Below are 22,602 nucleotides of genomic sequence, written 5' to 3' on the forward strand. Positions count from 1 at the left end.
TATTTTTCTTTCCAACTTAAATATATTCTAATTGAAGGGCTTAGACAGTGGCCAGTTCTAGTGAATGCAGCTCGTTAAACTAAACGGCGCATTATATTGCCGGGAAAGTTATCGGTGTTGCTAGTTGACAATACGTGGGCGAAATGCTCACTGTTTTGTATTGGCAAGGAAATACGCATACAGATAAAAAAATAAACATTCACTTAACTGCTTAAAATCCTCTTAAGTAGAATTGTAAATTCAAAAATCGATAAAGTCTACGTACTCTAAAAGCGTACTCCATAAAGGATGTGAGAGAAATGTATGTTCTGTTCCCAACGCCTACTTAGTCCTTTCGAAATAAAATCGGTTTCTTATAGCTATAGTCATAGTACACAAAATATCACACCATTTACTGCTTGTTTTCCATTTTAACAATGGCTTTCAAAGCAAGACAAGCTTCTAAGTCTTCATCGAGAAAAGTATGGAGAAATAATTTTGTGGATGCCATGTTTTGAGAAGCCCCGCTTAGATCGCATTCGCAGTTGTAACACTTAATGTTTGTTTCCTCAATCGAGTTAAATTATTTCCTTCTGGTTAAAATACCTTAGTGTACAATTATGACCAAAGCAAAATACTTAATAGCTTCACTTAAACTATGGAATTGCCGTTACTATTTACGTTAAGTACAGATTAGAATAAAATATAGTGTATGTCGTGGACTTATAGATGAACTACGAAGTTCATCTATAAGTCCAATTTTTATAGTAGGAGGCAAACGGTACAGCGGGTAACTTTTTTTTTATAACCGAAGGGGGCAAACGAGCAGCGGGAACACCGAGGTGTTCAACGCCCATGGACATCAGCAATACCAGAGTAACCGCAGATGCGTTGCTAGCCTTTAGGTGGTGATTACGTGATGGACTAGATGAATTACTGAGTTAAGGATGCGTTGTTAGTCTTTTCGTAGAGGGCGTAGTTACGAACGAGAAGAGTTTGAAAAGAGGATGTTGTTTGGACGATTTCCGAAAATAATAAAACAAAGGTTCATTGAAATATGAACAGTTTTAATCGGAATCAAAATTCAATGGATCTTGGAAAGCTTTGGCGGGGGGTTGCAGCATCTTGGTGCGCGCGGCCAGGCGCAGCGTGGCTGGGCCCAGGTTGGAGACAGGAGGGTGAAGACGTGGCTGCGGGAGTGCAGCGCTCTTCGCGCCCAGGCCAGCTTTATTTTCATTACTCAACAGCGGTATCTGAAATTTTACCCATCTTTGTGCACTAGATTTATATAATTTGGTTAGTAACCAATCAGTATTCGACTATAATAATAATAAATTTAGCCAGAAGTTTGTATTTGATTGTTATATTGTACTGTCTATCTTATTGACTAAGTTTCTCACATGAATATTCCGTGAAATTGTGTGAATTTAATCCTCGCAACTTGTTAGGCAACACACGACGTTAAAATGCAATGAATATAAGTTGATATAAATAGATTCTTGGAATATACAAGTGGAAGCAATCATGGTGTCGAACGGATAGATTGAAAAACTGGGCTGTTGATCGATGCGCGACGAACTGCGGACACTTTAATAGATCGGCTTATTGCGAATATTGTGGTAATCAGTTGTCGGCTTACGCCAACACCGACGTACGTGACGATAGCTCTTTGCTCCTTTACTTAAGTACCATTAAGCTGCATATACTTAAGTTAAATATTTTATTTAAAACGTGCAATTCAATACGTTACATATGTTTTTTTCTTTGTATTATCAAATTCAGAATTTATAGAATGAAATACGTGAATATTGAAAATCATTATAAAATGACGACATATTCCGAATAAATTTGGACCTATTACGAATAATCGAAGATGGTTATCATTTTAAAATAAATTTTTATTGTTTAATGACACAAATTTTGCAAATAAATAAATATATTTTTTATAATTTTATTTAACAAAGACCCCGCTGTTTTTAAGCCTCTATGCGATGCCTTTAAAAATATCGAATTATGAATATATTCGGTATCCATTTATTACTGTAAAAAAAGTAGTAATTAAAATATAATTGTTGTTCTCTCAATTTCATTAAGGTTGCTATATTTAACTCGGTCTTGCCATTTAATTTTATCCACTATTATTGTTTTTAAAATACAGTATGCTGATAAATTTTATATGCGTTTTATGATTTTGGGGTAATTAATTTTATTTTATATTTATCAGATTCTTTGATATCACTAATGGATATCGAAAACTTTTATCCACACAATCAAGACCATAACATGTAAATTACTTGATTTTGCTCAGCTTTTTTTTTTTTTTATATCAAAAGGTGGCAAACGAGCGAGCGGCCACCTGTAATCGCTGAAATAGCGAAGTGACCGTTGCCCATAGACATACGCAATTGCATATGCGTTGCCTACCTTTAATCGACGGAGGAGAGGATGCACAGAAAGAAAATATCTACCCTTTCCATGCACCCTCTCATCCGGAAAGTCCACTTCCACTTCCCATCCTTTCTTTATAAAGAAAAGGATGGGAAGGGAAAGAGGACTAAAAATAGGCCTCCGGGACGCACACTCATCAGACGAAACGCGGAATTTCTTCCACTTCACGTCTGTTTTCTGTGTGGTGGTGGTATTTCACCGGGCGAACCTGGCCAATTCGTGCGAAGATGTTAAAGCGGGTTCTACCACTCTTAAAGCTTACAATCAATGAAATGAATTAATATTTATGTTATACTGACGATATATAAATACGGCGAAGATATAAATATTTACAGTACAGGGGACTAACCTGTAGGCATATATCATACTAATATTATAAATGCGAATATTTGGATGGATGTTTGTTAGAAGGTATTTCCAGAACAGTTAAACGGATCTCGGTGAAATTTGGCATACATATAGAACGTAGTCTGGAAGAACACATAGGCTACTAATTATTTTTTAAACCGCACGGACGTAGTCGCGGGCGACAGCTAGTTTCACATAAAACAATTCAAAAAGTATTGAATAATTACACAATTGTAGGTAGTTTTATCAACAACTCACGTTATGTCCTATGAAAGTTACATATATGAGTAAAAAAACAGTATTTGTATAATAAACAGCTGAACCATAAATAGGCATTTAAATATAAACCGTATCTCAAATAACACGAAAACAATCCATTGAATTTCCATTTAAAAAAGCTTTCAAAGACTCCAATTACAATTCAACGAGTCGGCATTTCATTCTTGCATTCGAAGTACGAATTAATAATTGCAATACGAACATCAATCGACGCGGGAACACGGTGGCGAGAGGAAAAAATCACCCAGCTAGTAGACCGTAAAAGCTAGGCGACTACGCATCTATATATCGAGGGGACAATCAATACATTGACTAGCGAGTGAACATTCTAGACAAACGGTAGTCAAGATTTCCGGTGTAACGTGCGTCTGCGCACCGTCGCCGTCCACGCATGTCTATGAGGCCAATAGCACTAATCAAAACAACTCCTCTATATCCACTATAATACCGACGGAAACACGAGTATCTATTATTTTAGAAACTCGTGGTTTGATGTCATTTATCGAATTGTTGAAATGTGTGATTGCGACGATTACGTTAAACTGATAATTAAGATGCACCGTTGAAACGCAAAGCGTCAAATTATTTACGTTTTATTGGCAAATAACGACAAGATTAGTATCTAAATTTACGCCTAACTGGTGATGATTAAAAAAACACGCAAAGAACATAAATTACGAATATCGCGCTCGTAATGTGCAACCCTCTGTTTTTAAAGGAGCCAACCACGGTTGTTTATGCGAGGCCGCTAGTTTAGCGAGTCATAAAAGCCATATATGTGAAAGTAAAGTACTTTATTTAGAGCTTAAATTATGACAGGCAGTGGTCGTCACGGTGCGGACCATGCGATGAAATAATTTAACGACGGGCGTCGTTTTCCGCAGCGGTCGCGACGACCGACGAGTGCAGTAAAGGTTGCTCCACGCCGGCGCGCCGCCGGTGTACGATGACTGGTGAACTGTGAACGTGCACGTGGTTCGCTTTCGGATCGGCCGCACGGAAACAATCGAGTGGCTCGCGGTTATTTCAAGAGAACACATAATAGAGCGGCGCAGCGACGCATTTCATCTTAAACGTGTAATTAAAGCGATTGCAGCCGTCCTCAATGGCTCATAGACTCATTGTATGAACTATAATTATTAACGCTTCTATACGAGCGACCAAATGCGCCGACAGACTTATTCAATATATTAATTTGCGGTGAGACAAGCTTATAAACTATAAAAGCTCTCACGTTTTTATTAATCGATAAAGAGAGATAGTTAATGTAGATCTAGTCTTAATCTATAGTTAGCGACTCCGTCCGAGCGGGATTAAAAAATAGATAGTAACCGATTCTTGGATACTTCATACTGAATATATTGATATAAAATTTCATACGATCGGTCATGCCGTTTCTTAGGATTATGGTAACTAACATTGTGACACGAGAATTTTATATATAAGATTAATTACATTTCACTAAAGAAAATTGGTACAAAACTAAGCTAGCAGTCGGGCATATATTACTCCAGATATATTTTATATATATTTATTACTTTGAATATATCAACCGTATGTATGTGTGCACCTTTATAACAATCGGTAAGATGCAACGATGCATGTGTAAGCGTGATGCAGTTTAGATAGCTCGCGTTTGCAACTCAAGGATATAGCGACGATACACGTTGACTTACAGCCGGTACGTGCTCCTGCTATTTAACTGCCGCAAAGACAATTCCTTTGCAATCAAAATGAAGTTACAGAACTTTGTCAGTAAACAGCGATAAAAAAACTTTAGGCGTATTTTACCTTTTTTTTCAGGCCCCGGGAGGACGCGGTAGTTATGAGGGATTCTCTTCGAGGCCACAAGCACGCTTGCGCGATAGGTTTATTTTACCTTACAAAATGAGTTTGTCAAGCATCTTATTTCTTATACAAGGTAGAGAAAAGACGAGCAGAAATAGTTTACAGTAAAGAAATAAAAGCATAGAAGACGGAACCTCTTATTTATTAATTTTCTTAACTTTTTGTCGTAATGCAAGTATTTCGTTAAAGATGTTATCTTTGTATAACCAAAACACAAAGTTTGGTCACATCGACGGCATTTGTCGCCGGTTCCTTTTGTAAAACTCAATAAGAGGTTATCACCGATTTCCCAGAGCTGCGAAACCTTATTTCGTCAATGGACCTCCATATATGGCATTAAAGGTACGAGAATGGAGGAGCGCCTCAGTACCACAGATCTCTTTCCAGATAGCGGTTTTACTGAGGTACTTTTGAATGTTGTTTTCTGTGAATAATATTGCGGAAACGGAAAGGTTGTTAAGACTTAATATTTTTTTTATTTAAATCACTACCAATAGTTAAATATAAAGTGTCGTTCTGGACTTATAGGAACCAATTAATGTAATGTTTACTCCTTAAAAATGTGTGAATCCTAACAAACTATGCTACATGAGAGGCAAACATTGCAAGCAAGTGTTATAGTATATAGTATATGTAAGTATAACATTTTACACATTACTTTGGTAGTTAGTATGTACGTGAAACAGCTCGTTGACAGATCGGTGAAGGCACTTCGAAATGAGCACGGTCTTTAGTAATAAAGAGCACGAAGAATATTTGTTACAGTATCATTTAATGGGATACAAGCGTATTTGTTAGCTTTTTTCCAGATTCTCATTCTACACAGTTTGTATCAGCCCTAAACAGTTGTAGGACCCTACCTAGTTATACAGATTAATTATAACGCTGTGTTTATATGAGCACGGCTACATCCAACGACTAAAGACGACGCTTTATGGAGCGATTGCATATTAAGATAATTTAAATGATGAAGATTGAGACGATGTGAGTAAATCAAAAGACCGTCCGAGCCGCAACATGACGTGACTTCGTGTTTAAAAGTGATTTATTTAGGATGATTGGTGAAATGCGTCATTTGGTATTCATACGTCTTTATAATGCACCTGTCGCTCGAGCACATTAGTTAATAGAAATGTTAAATGTTGTCCATCGCTCAACATATTTCTCGAAATTGAAACAATCAGCGAGCCTTTTCTGGAACGTGTGCTAAGATATGTAGAGCCACGTTACTTTAAACCCACTTGCAACATGTTGAGGGTGACATCTGAGAAAGCAAAAACTCTGTCTAAAAAATGCAAGCCATTTTTGATCCTAAACTCCAATAAAATGATTATAGTTGATTACAACAAATTGTATTTATTAAAATAGCATTTGTTCAATATAGTCCCAGCATAGTTATGTGAACTATAAACGTCTGAAGCGGTTACGGCCGATTAAGGCGAATACTTCGGAAACCAGCGGATAATTAGCGAGACGATTCCTTGGATGTGACATTTTTGTAAATACCGAGAAAACAATAATTGCCACAAATTGCAAAACTCACTTAGGGTGTTCCTACACTAGGAGTATCGGCGCGTGTTCAATTAAACGCAATTTTTCAACACATGTCGATCATTTTTTTCTTAAAAAACCTGCTACTAATAGCTACTGTCACTTGGCTCACGTCTAATTTTAGATTATAAAACTGTTGGTTAGAAATAACACACGATACCAATGAAAGTGCTCAATTTATGTGAAATTATTTAACTCTCGCCTTCCCATATTCCTCTGTCACTATCGCTTGTCGTCGTGATGTGGAAACACCTTTACACAAATTTAGGGTTACCACATAAAAATAAAAGGAGGTCATTGGTGCATTGACATTACGAATAGGAATTCGAGCAGCGGCGTATACAGAAAAAATAAAACGTCAAATTCTTTCGCCAACTGTGCCAACATTAATTAATGACAAGTTTTTGATTTCATTCGACTTAATTATTTTTTTATTTTCTATTCATCATATTTTTTCCAAGTAGAACGGAACATGTTTGACATATGATAAGTAATCAGATAGACATCAGTCTGCTTTTGAAAGCGATTAATATTTCGAACACATGTGACATCGTGGATATGACGAAAGTAACGTGCGTTTTGGAACTTCTTAACGTCATCGATTCACGGAATCTCCCCACCAGAGCTCTTCCCCTAGGACGCCACAGCGATGGTAATTCAGGCCTGCCCACTTCTATAATGATCATATAGATTGGCTACGACTTCGTAATTTCAGACAGTTATTTAGCTCAAAAAAAACTTTGTTGTCTCAAAGTCGATGCCCTAGTGCAGAAGTATATAATATGAGGAGCAAACTCCAATAATTACTACGCTACAAAGTATTCACAATTATCATAAAGCCAAAATTTTTCGACGCCAAGTCTATGACTCCAATACACATTTCTTTAGAAAAATAACACAATTATACGAAAATGTTCGCCATCCCTATATTAGTGTATCGATACCCTTTGTGCAGCGAGATAAAGTTTATTGATTAGGATATAATAGACGGAAATTTACAGTCGCTATTTTCCTAATTCTTTTATTTGGTTACAATTATACGACTTTAAAAGGCAGCACTAACAGATACGCTATTTACACGATTTAATAAAAAAAAAAACATTTTTTATTTTTATTTTTTAACGACTGTTTAAAAGGACAAAGCGTACTTCATACTTTTAAACTCTTGATTATACAGCTGTGAACTCGTCAACGACTTAAACAACCGCAAGATAGTAAGAGTAGATAGCATATACGTCTTGCTGTCACGTCAGTAACCCATCAGCGCATTGGAAGTTTATAGCTCAAACATTAAGCGGGGTTCGGGGGTCTGCATATCTGCATACGAATGGCCATCGCATGCACTTTGACGACTCACACACGCCCATGCAACAACGAATGCAAGCCATCTCATCGCTATATTTCGTATTGACTTGACATTTTTATCAATGTCTGGCAGTTACGAGATAACGTGGTTGTACACTTTAAACAAGTTATTTGTTTTAAAAGTGTAATGAATTAAAAAAAATAATGTAGACGTTCAGAGCATAAAAAGGTTTTTTATTCATATAACTTTAGTACGAAACAACAGTGTTTGATTACTTGAGAAAATAGGTGTGTTGGGCGAAGATGTATGTCTTGCGAACTGGCGAATTTACACATATCGACATGGGGTGTCCCATTAGGAAATTCGATCACCAATGTACTATGCTATATGAAATAATATCCTTTTTTCTTTTATTTTTGGTATCGGGGGTAAATCTTCGTAAGATACCCTGCTTTTTGGGTGGAAAGACAGGGTTATCTGAGATTCTTACTCACTAAAAACCCCCTCGGTGGCCAACCTCAAGTGCGACTGCGAGGGTCTCGAATGAAATAATATCCTAACAAATTGAATATGGTACAGATGATAAAACTTGAAAAGTATAATAGAATCGAAAATATAGCAGCTTTTACTGTACTAAACCAGTACAATTTTATTACACAAGAATCAAGGCTTAGTAGTAAAATATAAAATATTAGATGTTTATATTTGTAATCTGAAAAAGTTTACGTCACTAAAAACGTACACAATAAAGAGCTAGACAAATCCACGCAATTCAACTCACTTATGCATCCGAACTGTTTTGTTTACAATACACGTGCGAATATCATTTCAATAAAGATAAAAATAAAGATTCAATTTAAATGTTACAGCCCGTCCGACATTCACTCAGCCAGTTTCGTCAGTGCTCATTCCTGTGCAAATGTGACTGTTGGTTATAAAAATATAAAATAAAATCCATTAGCGCCAATAACAGAACGCACGCGAGAAAATAACTAACAACACTTTAATCTCAACTATGAACGCACGGACGTTATCGCTTTCGATTCATTTAATTTCAAACTAGCTTTTACACGCGGCTTTATAATCAAATACTTGTCCAGAGTACTAAACATTGAAACAATTTTTTTATAAACTTATGAGATTTTAACGTTATACGTAGTCCATCCTGGACGAGATTACAAATACTCTATAACCTTAAAATTACTACCATTAAATTTCCAGTCTTTATCTGAATATGAATATCCTTTTTATATATTTCTGGTGTAAATTCCATAGCTCACATATTAAAATATCATAACAACATGACTGCTTAATTCCTTATAGCATTAACCCTTAATTCGATGGTCACACTGAACGTGTGACGAACAACTGATTAAAAAACAATCTACTGAACTAGTTTAGAGAAAATTACGTAAAAACTTTACTAAAAAAAAACAGTTTTTTTGCTACAAAAAATTTCGTCTTATTTATGGTTAAACCACAAACAAACTTACATTCTCATTTCCACTGGTTAAGATTCCCGCAAATAAGAGTATGGATACTTTTGGTATAAAACGTAGGTGAATGCGGTTATTAAAAATTTTATAGCGACTCGTGATTCTAAAGTTAACACTGTCAATATCATTAGGAGGCGCGAATAAAACGCAACGATTGCATTAAAATTGGTTTCTTAGGTATCCATATGGTGTTCGATTCCCAATGAATTTATATTAAATAGTTTTAACTTGTGCTTGTAAATGTGTTCTCTTCCTATTTTAAAGTTCACCCAAGTGTCAATGAGTTTATGCACCTCTATATTTCCTTACTTTATTATTCTTTACTTTTATTTAAATACATTTTTTCTGTCTCTTCGACGCACATTTTACCTTCTAGTCGTTTTTTTTAGAACGAGATTTACTTTTTTTATATTGTCATATTGTTTATCAGTATACGTTCATGAACGATAAAATAGGAAATAATGCATCATCATCATTATCATCAGCTCACTATACGTCCTCACCGAGAGGCTCGGAGCCTACCCTAACTTGAGGGTGATTAGGCCATAGTCCACCACGCTGGCCAAGTGCGGGTTGGTTGACTTCACACATATCTTTGAATTTCTTCTCAGATATGTGCAGGTTGCATCACGATGTTTTCCTTCACCGTAAGAACGTCGGATAAATGTACATATGTAAATCGGAAATCGAAAAACACATTGGTACATGGCGGGATTCGAACCCAGGACCTGCAGATTGCAAGTCAAGTGCTTGACCACTGAGCCACCGACGCTCTTAATCTTAAAATAATGCATAAGTAGAGAAAAATTGCGAATTTGTATCTCAATATAATATTATTACTTTTCCTGTTTCTTAATATCCCAGTAAAGTGAGGGATAACTATAATAATAAATAAATTATTATAACATAACTTAACTTAGGATGGCTCCGAGCCCCTCGGTGGGGACGTACATATAATGAGCCGATGATGATGATGATGATGAAATTAACATATAAAATTGTCAAAGTCTTAATTCACAGTTTATTTGGAGACATTATTTGACAAATAAAGTCCAAATACCTCATTCTAGACTTGAATTCGGTACGGTGAGACAGACCCTTACTAATCTGAAAGTTACAGTGCGCTATCACTTCCAGGCTAAACCAGTGGTTTTTTCCAAATTAAGGCATCACCCAGTCATTCGTTCAGCTATTAGTTTTTAACTATGCACCACTTTTTCAACTGTCTACCACTTTAAAGATCGTTAGCAGCAAAAAAAAAAAAACAATTTTTTGTCTGTTCGTTAATACAGGCTGCAACATTGTTGCTAATATTATGGTTGGTTAAATAGGCATTGCATATCGAACTGCAAATTGAATACTGTTACAATGAGGCTGGTTTTTATATTTGTTATTATAAAAGTTAGCGTGCACGATAATAGCGTAATTAGTAAAAAGGATATAACGATCTTTTTTATTTTACAATAGTTAATTGGGTCAAGATGTAATTAAGGGGTAAACTTTTGTCATTATAAATGTTAGAGTAAAGATTATTAAAAGTATTAATACTTTGTTTTGGTTAGACAAAGTTCATTCGCTTCGAGGCGATTCCATAGCGAATTTCAAAAATGTTTCGATAATTCACGTGATTGTCGCGTGTCAATATCATACATTTTTGAAATTCGTTATGGAATCGCTTCGAAGCGAATGCACTTTGTCTAACCCCAAATAAGAACCAAACACCACAGGAGCAGTTTTTAAGTTGTTATACTGTACTTAATTTTAAAAATTCAAACGTTTGGATGAATAGATGTTTGTTTGAATGTATCTCCATGGCTCCATGGCTGCATGGATGTCGCTGATTTAGCATAAACCCCTAGAAGAACGCATACAGGCAACTAATAAAGTTTTTTTTTTAATTTCGCCCGGATGGAGTTGTGGGCGACGGCTTTTGTGTAATAGTACATTAAGATAACCACCAAAATATAAAAGAAATTTCCATTTATCATACGTAGTCTTCATTTAAATAGGCAAACCGAAATATTTTTTTTTAAATTGCAGCGATACGACAGAAAATATATTATGAAAGACTGAGGCTGGTTGTTAACATTTACTCAAATTTTATCTTTTCATTTTTATAGCATTGCGACCGGTTAAAAGGCGGTTTCTGTAAAAGTGTAAAAAAAAAAGAGTTTTTTAAGAGTCCGCATTTTGTGGAGTCCCAAAATAAAGTTTATTGTAAGCCGGCGTGGGCTGCAGCGGACTGCATTTTGCTAAAATAAAACATCATTTCTACGTAGCAATCACTTTTCATCAGAAACGAATACGGATCATTATTTAGTCAGTCGTCTCTTAACTCAAACTGTACGGATATTTTTCATGGGATAATGTAACCGTAAAATTCCACATTCATCATTTATATTGTCACATATTGCTATATTGTCTCTGTTTCCTTCAAAGAGAATGAGCGGGATAACAATATAAATACTTCAACAGTCAAAAGAGTCCGGGATTCATTCCGGAATCTCCGAGACGAAGCTTGGTAGAGCTAGTACTTGAGATCTCTCATATATTTAAGTACAATTAAATGTGGCTATGAATGAAACACTTATACAAAGAGCGTGTTTAAATGTGCCGGTAGCTACATATTTATTATTCTCTCATGCGCTGCGTCAATACGGCGTATGCAAATTGAAGGAGCCCCGAGCACTCTGAATGGGTGCATCGCTGCAAGCTACGGCACTCACGTATAAGTATTGTCTGCACTCACATTACAAAGTATTGAGACAAATATAAATACAAATATAATTATTTCATTTACGTTTACTTAGTTAATCATCTCCTTTGTTTATAAAACAGAAACTATCGCCCGCGACATGATCCGCACGAAATTAAAAAAAAACTTAACCCTTAGTAGCCTGATTTACATACGAAAGTGATTTATTTTTAATATTACTGTGTTTGCTTGATAAAACAAAACAATAATTAAATTTGTTTTTTTTTTAATTTCGTTGGAAAGAATATTATACAACAGTAAAATAGGTACAGCCAACCTATAAAAAAACTAATAGTAATGTGAATATTCGGTTTAAAAGATTGGTATCAAAATTGAAACCCTAGGCTAATAAGGGTTAATAAGCAGTCTATATGTTCTTCCAGACATGTTTTACTTCTGTGGCTTTTAATAAGATACGTTAGATCCGTTCCTGAGATACTTTCTAACAAACATTAATCCATTACTATTAGTAAGAAGTAAGAAAAGATAGGCAACCCTTTTTGTCTTATAAATCTTTTAAAATCTGGATGACCGAGCTTTACTCGGTATTTTTTTTTAATTGTGTTTTTTGGAAATTATATTTAAGTACGAATTACTAATAAAATGATGAAATATGAATAATATTTTTCGATCTTACCGATAGAAAAAGTTAAGTTTACGTTTAAGTTGATAAAACACGAATAAAATGACATTTTCTAAAAATGATTCCTAGCTAGACCGATTTATCGCCCAAGATACCCCCTATATACTAAAATTTATGAAAATCGTTGAAGCCGATTCAGAGATTCCAATTATATATATACGAGAATTGCTCATTTAAAGTATAAGATAGATCGGTTTATTATACTACAAAGAGAATAGTATCATTCAATAATGATTTTCAAATAAGCCATGGCAAATCGTTAAATGATTTCTAAAAATTATGCATAAATAATTAAAATATCATCAAGTGATACATTAAAAAATACTACAACATGGTAGAGTTGACAACCAGCAATTTTTGTTCCATTAAATTCATTTTAATCGCCAGAAGCGAAGGTATGCAATTACACTTATGCAGTCTGCGCTGGGCTTTTTGGCAGAATTATAATTTAACTCGCAGTGATATACCCAGACGTAAGATAGATTTGCGAAATGCTTTCATCTCGCTACTTTTAAATTTAATCCGTGCAGACTAATTTTAATGCTTCACGATACTGCTACAAATGTAAATTTAAACTGTGGTTAAAACAGATTAAGAGTTTTACTCTAATACCTAATCATCATCAATCTGCCCTACCTCCATACATCTCTATCAGCCGTCATATCTTAATAAACCGCCTTCTTACGCATATCCTCTTTCCTACAATCCACCCTACTCTCTAATACTCAAATAGCAAATGGAAACTTAACCCTTATTGTGGCAAGATTTATTTTTTGAAGAAAAGCAAAAAACAAATTTAAAAAAAAACTAAGTTAAAAATTATTTTATAGTGATCGTATATTTTTATAAAGTATTATGTATGGTATACTATACAAACTGAACATAAGGGTTAAACAAGAATTACATCTACCTAATATAATGAGTTTGGAACCTTATGTTGGCATTAAACTGCTTTTAATTTGTTAATTTGATTTCCAGAAACTTTATTCAGATCCTCGGCCCGTCGTGGTCTAAAGTTACTTAGCGTCAAAGTATACGAACCCACTTATTACCATAGAGCTGGCCAATAAAGGTTTTAGATATATTTTGAAATATTCCAGCTTGCGTGAAGAGGCGAGGTTTGTAAAGATGTTGACATGACACTCGGCCATGTTTGCGATGCGCAAGAGTCGTCACTTGGTCAAGATAGAGACGCAACGGGCACATTGTGTAAACACGTCTCCAAACTGCATGACCGACACATTCTCAAAAGACATAAAATATTGAAATTTTATTAAGAATATTGACAAATTTTAAGTTATCTGAAAAAAACTTAATTAGTATTCTATGTGTTCTCCCAGACTATGCTCTACATCTATGTCAAACATCAAGAGATCTGATAAGCTATTTTAAAGATACCTTCTAACAAACATCCATCCATCCAAACATTAGCTATTTATAATATAATAGTAAGATTAGCAATTTTACTTACTAATAAATATTAAAAAAAAATTAAAATTCTTCCTTTACGAAAGGGAATATCCACAATTGAAGAAATATTGTTTCTTAAAATAATTGTCGTTATTCTTAAAAATAATCGGCGTAATCCGAATAACTGAACTCCTGATAATCAAGTTTCTACAGTATAGTGAAATTAATTTTGCAACCTATTTATAAGCGACTAGGTCAATGTAGTTGCGGTTTGCATTAATATCATATTGTGCGGTTTAGTGGGGTTTAATGTTCATTAGCTTCATAAATAAATAGTATTGTTACTTTGACTTGATTGAAATTTCATTCGGGACAACTGTGCGGTAAGCCGACACTACGAGCCGGCCTTAAATTAATGTTGCGGTTTAGCTCTACACTATGTGTATACTAGTTTTATATTGTTAGTTTGTTTGTATATCATTTGATATTAATCTCTAATAGTTTATATAGATATTGGAACTGTTACCGACAGATACGGAACCTTTTTATTTATGCTAATTTCATTTCATTATTCTACTTTATATTTTCATTTTCCCTTTTTACTTTATTATATAATATTCCAAAACTAACCACTCTTTTCCATCCTTCTTATTTTCCGTCGTCTTTATGAACAAAAAAAAATTAATAAAAAACATTTGTGATTAAAACAATCGAAGTTAAATTAGTGACATATAAAAAGTTAACTTTCAACGATACGCACTATATTAAATATTTAGCAATATTGTGGTTATTTTTATTTATGACATACGCTAAATAGTAAATTATATGAAAAGCATATAAAAATATTCATCTTTTACATATAAAATATTATTCCAACCGCGTATAATTTTAACTAGAAACCAACGTAGGTACGTATGATATGCCTATTTGGTTATAAAAACATCTGCAGTTGATTGGACGAGACGATTAGCACGGCTACTGAGCTCAAAGTGGCCCTCAGAGAACATTACGATATTATCTCCTTCATAATGCTGAAGTTGATTCCCGGATACATACAGATTTATTAAGTACCTTCTTATGATAAAATTGACGACCAAGTACAGTTGAAAGACAAAAATATCGTATTCTCTTAAACTTAGTATAAAAACAATATTACTCACAGTAACCCAGAGTGGTAGGCAGAAACCACGGACCTCTATTCGGTGCAGTTCTGACAGACTATTCTCGCTCTTCTACATTCATAATATACATATATGCGCCCTTTTTGAGTATTCCAATCTGGACGATATAAATCCATTTAGGAATGCCTTTATGGATAAGTATAGGAGAGTACTACAGTATAGTTAGAAGAATCAAATCTTCTGAATCTTGAACTTTCTATTTCTGTTCACTGTGATGTTTCAGTTTAAAACCTTTTTACATACACGATGATGAGTTCTTCACAAGAAGTAATTGATGCGTGAACAATTAAAGCGAAGTGGCGGCACGGTTCTATGAGCCGACATCAATTACCGAGTGACGGACATCGGGTGGCGCCACACTACACATTGTATTGGTGCCCGTTGCACGGACAAATAGGCAAAAAAATTAACTATTTTTCGCGCCTAGCACATGTCGCGTTTACTTTAACCTTTCGAATAAAGGTTGCGAGAATTTTTTTATCGCAAACAGTCCTAAAAATGGCAAACAATAATAGCACTAGATCATTATCGCAAAGTTACAAATATAAAGAGTTCAGCTGTAGGTTGCATTTTTTTTTTAACTTAGTTAAAAGGTTTATAAGCAATTCTGAACAAAGAATTGTTTTAATTTGAGTCCGGACTAGTATTACGTTAGTGAAAACTTATCTTTGACTAAATTTACGTAAAAAAACACGACCTTTCTTAAGGCTAAGGCAACTCCACTTGTAGGTCGTATTTTTCGTGAGGTCAGGTCATGGATCATTCCAGTCAACCCAGCTTACCAGAGAACCTCAGCAAACCCTTTATATGCCTAACCTTACCTTATATCATATGAGATGTTGTAACCTTCCTCCATGCACGTTATTGCACCAGGAGTTAATTAGAAAGTGTAAATTTTTATTCATATGCAGATAGCAACTTTGTAATTACAAGAGCGGGCAGTGCTCAATGTGGTCGTGCCCTAAACGTCATCGTCTACACGATTTAATGGCCCATCGTAATTCGGTTCGCTCTAATGCGAGACGCGACGCGAAATAAAACAAGTATACGCAAATTGTTTTAAATGGGCAGGTAGGCCCACGCCCGCCTGACCTACAGACAGGCACTCATCACCGAAAATGGTAAAAAATAACATAAAATTTAGGGTAACGTACGAAATTACGACGCAATAAAAGTGTTGCCCGACCCAAAACATTCAGGATTATATACGACACATATTCGATCGATTTATTAATTAACAATTTATACGGTCCTGCTGTTATTTATAAAAATTGCATTTTGATTAAAATATGAAGATCTGAACTTTTTTTTATATAACAGAAGAGGGCAAACGAGCAGTTGGAACACCGAGGTGTTCAACTACGCCCATGGACATCAGCAATACCAGAGGAACTGCAGATGCGTTGCCGGCCTTTAGCGGTCTATTCCAAAATATGAAACATGTGTCTTGCCCTTGCTTTAAGTCTTATTGTTTCAAACAATATATAGCAATTGAATTTGTTAATAAAAATTAACTATCTAATTTGCTAACTATGCTAGTGTTTGCTATGGATTTTACGATGCAAAAACTTTCAAAAAAATATATCCGAAAATGTACAGAACCCAACAAATATTATAAATTAAATCAAGTCATTTTAGAAATAAGCAATTTCACGGTGAGGTTAAAATAAATTCCCCCGTCTGGACTAATTAGTCACGTCAAGAGTTAAATGGATATATTATTCATTGTTTAGTTCTTTGCTTTGTTAGATGATAAACAATTTTCGTTTATAACAAAGTGTATGGATAACGTATACTCACGGGCTCCTTGTCACCTTGGTTGTCCTTCCCGAGACCTTCACCCTTAGACCAGCCCATCTTCTCCAACAGTTTGAATCCTTTGTTCTCTGACGGTATGTACCTGACAAAAACAAATGTTAAACAATTAACTAAAATACTTTTAAATATCCAAAAAGAAAAAGAAAAAGCCTCTGAGATCTCTCTAATACTCTAACTGTGGGTTTTTGAGACCAAAACATCTGTATAAAATTGTCATCCATGTCATTGTATTTGATAAAACAAAGATAACAATATGTTTTAAACCAGTCTTTCCCAAAGTGAGCGATAACGCCCCCTTGTGGGCGCTGCAGGTCGCAAGTTGCAGGTTATAGTATAAGTTTCGTTTAGAATTCTCCGTTAATATACATATATAGGTCACAATAATTAATTAATTTAATTTAAAGTTATAGTGGTTTTTAAATATGTGAAAATATGGGGGCGCTAAAAAAATATTTATTTTCAAAGTGGGCAGTAGACAAAATAAGTTTGGGAATCACTGTTTTAAACGAAGATTTTGGTCTTAAAAACTCAAGTTAAGCAAATGATATTTAATAATCTTACTTCTTCATACTCTTACTAATATTATAAATACGAATGTTTGGATGAATGTTACTAAGATATCTATAGGACGGCGATACGGGTCTGGGTGAAATTTGTTACAGATGTAGAACATAGTCTGGAAGAGCACATAGGCTACCAATGATCTTCAAAATGTGTACAGTTCCCGTGGGATGAGATACATTTCACCCATTATTTTAATTATGAGCAGACGAAGTCGCGGACACAAGCTGGTATATTAAATAAACCAAGATTTATTAATGTTAAAATAATGTTCTCGGTATTTGAACCCACCGCATTATTTTTATAAAATTAAACGAATTTTTGGTTGTTAATTATAAAAGTACTAGTACAAAGATTTGAATTTTTAAAGTTTTAATTAGTCGTAAGAATGGCTAATTGTTTCGTCTACGCGCCGCTCCTGGTCGCCGGATGCGGTTGCATTGTTTTAACATTTGATTAGCGAGAACATTTAATATAACAGATTCTTACTCGATTTACTTTGCAAATTAAAGTGTCTATAACTCGACTAGAACTTAATTTAATCTATTCCGGCTTTACTGGTTAAAAGAGCTTATTATTATATTATTAATGAAATATCAGAAAAATCAATTGAGAATTTTTTTTTCTAACAAAATCTAAATTCTATATTATAAACGCGAATGTTTGGATGTTTGTTATAAGGTATCTACAGAACGGCTGCATGGATCTCGCTGAAATTCGGCATAGATGTAGAACATATAGGCTACTAATTGCTCTTTTTATTTCGTGCGAACGGAGTCGCGGGCGAAAGCTAGTACATGCATATCGGTTAGTGTTTTTAACCATATCTATATCCTTTCCATTGTGAACTTGAAACATAGAGGTGTTAGGTGTCATGAATCGTATTTTATCCCTGTAGGGTTATAGGTTAAAATCATTGGGTTGTGTGTGATTGATGTGGTGTCATAATGAACTTACGAATGAATATCACTGGTCTGCGTCTTCTCAGCGGAGTGAGATGAGCCGACAGTGTCACGCCGCGCCTGCGCACGGTCGTTGTACGCCTCGTTGTCTATGGCCAGCGGCGGCTTAGCGTACTTGTTCTTGAGACGCGCCAGCTCCAGCTGATGCTGTTTCTGTACGCTGCAGGTACGCGTGTAAGCAACTTTGCGATCTTTGTCTTCAGCTGTAAGGTTCATTTTAGATTAATTTTTAAATCATTTTTTTTTTATGTTTCATTTTACTGTAATATTTAAGGATCTCTCGTGTCAAAGTGAAAGTGACAAAGTCATGGGCGACCCCTAGTATTATTAATGAAAAAAATATACTAACAATCGATGAGAAGTCCCGGTTCACAATGTCCGCATGTCTCGTTCCCGGAATGTATGTGACATAATAACTTTGTATCTCCCAATTGCAATGTACTGCCGTGAAGTACCTAAAAAATAATTATAAAATAAGAATTAATTAGTAAGTAGTTGTCACCCGCTTCTCCGCCCGCGCAGAATTAAAAAAAAACAATTAGAAGTCTATATTTTCTACCAGACTATGTTCTGTGTGTATGCCAAATTTCATCGAGATCCGTTTAGCCGTTATGCAGATACCTTCAAACAAACATACATACATCCAAACATTCGCATTTATAATTTAATTAGAATTATAAATTAAAGGATAAATAATTTGTGTGTAACAAAAAACTTTTGTCTTTCTTTCAATCTGAAATAAGTTTTTTTTTTATTTCTGGATGAACAGAGTCGCAGGCAACGTTTAATTATTTATATAAAATTCAAAAACATTTTTTCTTTTAGGTATCATTACTTTAGTAGACCCATAGAGTGATTCTCTTTTAACTAAAAAAAAATAATAGATTAAAAAAAAATTGAATATTTTTCTTACCTCCATTGGTATGCTAATATCTTGACTTTCCGACATTCTATTCCCGTTCAATATTGTTCCATTTTTGGATCCCAAATCCGTTGCCATATAAAGATTTCTCTCCAAATTGTATCTTATATCTAAATGATTCTGGTGACAAAAAAAAACACAATTGAAAATAAAATAAAAACTTTTTAAAAAATAAAAAACTTTTAAAAAATAAAAATGTTCAATATATTTCTGGCTATCAATTACTTTAACTCTCATAATCATACACTAAAAAAAAACAAAAAAATCTGACGCCAAATCATCTTGAGTGTTAAAAAATGAACAAGTAATTCTTGTAAAAGGCAACCTTTTCTGTTATTAATTGTCCATCGTAAATACCTATATTTTTTTAGAAAAAACAAATAAATAATACAATTAATCTGTGTTAAGTCACCTCTAAGTGGGAATAATTAATTTAATGTAAAATTTTTGCATTGACCTTTTGAATTATGGATGGATTATATATTCCAAAAAGTATTAAGAAATGTAGACGATCCGATATAAATTAACATCAAAAATGTGGGGAAAAGTATTAAAATGGTTTAGATATACGATAGAACCTAGATAAGAAAGAAACCAAGGGACCATGATATTTCTCTCGCTTATCCAGATCAATCTGAATTCTTCAATCAATGTCTATCTGAACGAAATAAGCTATTCTGTCTTTAAATTTAAGATATAAAGTTGAACTTACCCTTGATACATTATTATCTTTGATTACAATTGCATGTTGTTCACCCTCCCTGCCTATAGAGCCACCATCTTTTGTAATAACAAACAGACTGCCAATTTTCAGTTTCTGTACATTAGTTTCTCGAACTATCAAACGCATGCATGGCGGATGATGCTTCGCTATCGAGTCTGCGAACAAATTAAATATATTACAATTACTGTGTAATTTAGAATAACACAAGAAAAATAAAACACATAAAAATGTTGGTTTTTCTGGTTTCATTTCCGACAACCTACTATTTATAATAATTTTTATGTCGCTTGGAAATTAAAAAAAAAACTTAATTAGTAGTTTTTCTACATTGCTACATCTATGCTGTATTTCATCCAGATTCATTCAGCCATTCCGGAGATATCTTCTAACAAAGATCCATCCATACATACATCCAAACATTCTAATTTTTAATATTAGTAAGAAAAATAAGATTCTTTTTACTTCCATAACTTCTCTTACTTCTCACATTAAGTATACTATAGCTTAATTAACTAATTCTTCATGGAATCAATCATTACAATTTACAATAACTTTTACTATTAATAAAAAACCACTCTAAAATACCATCACAATTTACCATCATCATCAGTAGCAGTTGAAATACTAATGATTGATTCTACATCATCTTCAACTTCACTATGATCGTCGCAATCCGTTTCACTGCATTCACCATCTTCTAATTCATCATCTATCACTTCTTTCTGTAATTCTTCAGTGGAACCGTCACCCATGTTTTCAGTCTCTATGTTTTCGTTTGTTTCAGATTTCTCAACATCATTACTATCCACCTTCTTCTTTCTTCTCATAATCTTCTTTCTTTTCGGCTTACTGACTTCATCATCTTCTTTGTCCTGTAATATAACATTTTATATGTTGGTATTGGGTAACTTCAGATTAAATTATTTACCTAAGGCAGCTGGGCCTTGGAGTGAAACCTGAGAGAATTTTTTCGTCAGGTTATCAATATTTGATCTCATTTCCTGAAATAAAAGAAATATGTCAATAATATAATTATTGCTTATGTAAAATATATAGTGTTTTAAGTGAAATTATTTACCTTTTTATGCTTTTTAGCTTTCTTTAATACATGCTTAAATAAGGGAGCATTTTCAATTTCAGCACTTCTATCAGGGTATGAATGAAATAAGAAATCTTTCTTTTCATCTGAGTAATAGTAGTAACAGCCAGTGTCTGTGTGGTAATACAAGCCAAGCTCCTGAAAAAAAAAACATTTTGTCAAAATCTTGTTAACAATTGAAAATTTTATTTGATATTCCAAGTAACTCACGGAATTGTAATAGTACCCTGTCTTGTAATCATAGTACATTCCAGCCGCCTCTACATAGACCATTCCACTTTCATTTAAAGCAGATTGTGCAACTTCTTTTACTTGTTCTGCTATACTTTTTCCCTTATCAGCTTCTTCGTCATGTAACTTCCATTCAGACACCTTTGATTCAATGTTTTCTTCTGAATTCAAAACTTTCTTATTATCATCACTAATTTGAAGTTTACTAGTCTGTGTGCTAACATCGGACAGTAATTTATCATTGTCAATTTCAAGTGTGGTGTGGTCTAGAAAAAGATAAAGTTAATATTTTTAACTTGATATAGGTAGGGAATTACTATACTATGCAGTTATAATTACCTGACTTCCCTTGAATAAACTCAGGAGTTGCATCATCAGTTTGTACAAAAGATGATTTTACTTCATTACTCATCTGTAATTTTAAGGAAAACAGGCATAAATGCACTATTGATAAACATATAATGCTCACAAATTATTTTTCTGTTTTCATACAAAATATATAGCGGAACAAATTATAGATTTGAATACATACCAATAACTTTAGTTGCTTTTTTAATTGAGTGATTATAGAATTCTTTTTTCTTAAACATTGACGCATTTTCAAAATTAGCTGTAAAACATCGGGCCTATATTTTAAGCTTAGTCGCAGATTCCTGAGCTTAAGTGAACTTTTACTCTTCACGCGTATTTTGGCATCCATTTTTTATTGTTTTTAATAATATTAATTCAATTTGTAATTAAAAACTATTGTGTTAAAATGATAAATTATTAACATTTCGCTTCAATATTTTTTAAGACGATAAAAGGTGTCAGGATGAAATGTCAATGTCAGTCAGATGACAAATGTCATTCAATATAGATTAAAATACTAATTATTTTTCGTTAAAGCTTGAAATCCATGCGATAACTCGGTAATATCGATTTTCCCTGCTAAAAATTATTTTAACTTTAACATTTTGCCTACCTAAACTGACCAAACCATCCTGCATTTTTTATTTATTTTAATTACTAGTTGAATCCGATGACAATACTACGCGTGCG

General features: G+C 34.0%; 1 protein-coding gene across 2 annotated transcripts; it reads right to left on the reverse strand.

Annotated features, from left to right (window-relative positions):
- Window positions 1-1,025: 1,025 nt before the first annotated feature.
- Window positions 1,026-22,380, reverse strand: LOC106114274 (angiogenic factor with G patch and FHA domains 1). Of its 2 annotated transcripts, XM_013307404.1 has the most exons (12): window positions 22,094-22,380; window positions 21,901-21,973; window positions 21,541-21,827; window positions 21,310-21,468; window positions 21,188-21,232; window positions 20,830-21,103; window positions 20,220-20,386; window positions 19,499-19,627; window positions 18,935-19,040; window positions 18,581-18,788; window positions 17,045-17,144; window positions 1,026-1,232 (listed from the first exon to the last, which is right to left on the reverse strand). In XM_013307404.1, exons 1-12 carry the CDS (start codon window positions 22,259-22,261, stop codon window positions 1,047-1,049), a joined length of 1,902 nt encoding a protein of 633 aa, XP_013162858.1. In that variant the 5' UTR covers window positions 22,262-22,380; the 3' UTR covers window positions 1,026-1,046. The 2 variants fall into 2 exon arrangements, with proteins under 2 accessions (XP_013162858.1, XP_013162860.1); XM_013307406.1 differs by lacking the exon at window positions 20,830-21,103 and having other exon boundaries at window positions 21,160-21,232.
- Between the last annotated feature and the right edge of the window lie 222 nt (window positions 22,381-22,602).

This window comes from Papilio xuthus, unplaced genomic scaffold (genome assembly GCF_000836235.2).
Source record: "Papilio xuthus unplaced genomic scaffold, Pxut_1.1 DF828142.1, whole genome shotgun sequence".
Taxonomy (NCBI): Eukaryota; Metazoa; Arthropoda; class Insecta; order Lepidoptera; family Papilionidae; genus Papilio; species Papilio xuthus.

Bases quoted from the DNA above. Each gene is read 5' to 3' on its own strand.
- LOC106114274 (XM_013307404.1), bottom strand. From the start codon at position 22,261: ATGGATGCCAAAATACGCGTGAAGAGTAAAAGTTCACTTAAGCTCAGG. The intron at 21,974-22,093 runs GTATGTATTCAA...TTAAAATTACAG, and splicing joins AAAAGCAACTAAAGTTATTG to ATGAGTAATGAAGTAAAATC. The intron at 19,041-19,498 runs GTAAGAAAAATA...ATTATTTTTTAG, and splicing joins ATATTAGCATACCAATGGAG to GTACTTCACGGCAGTACATT.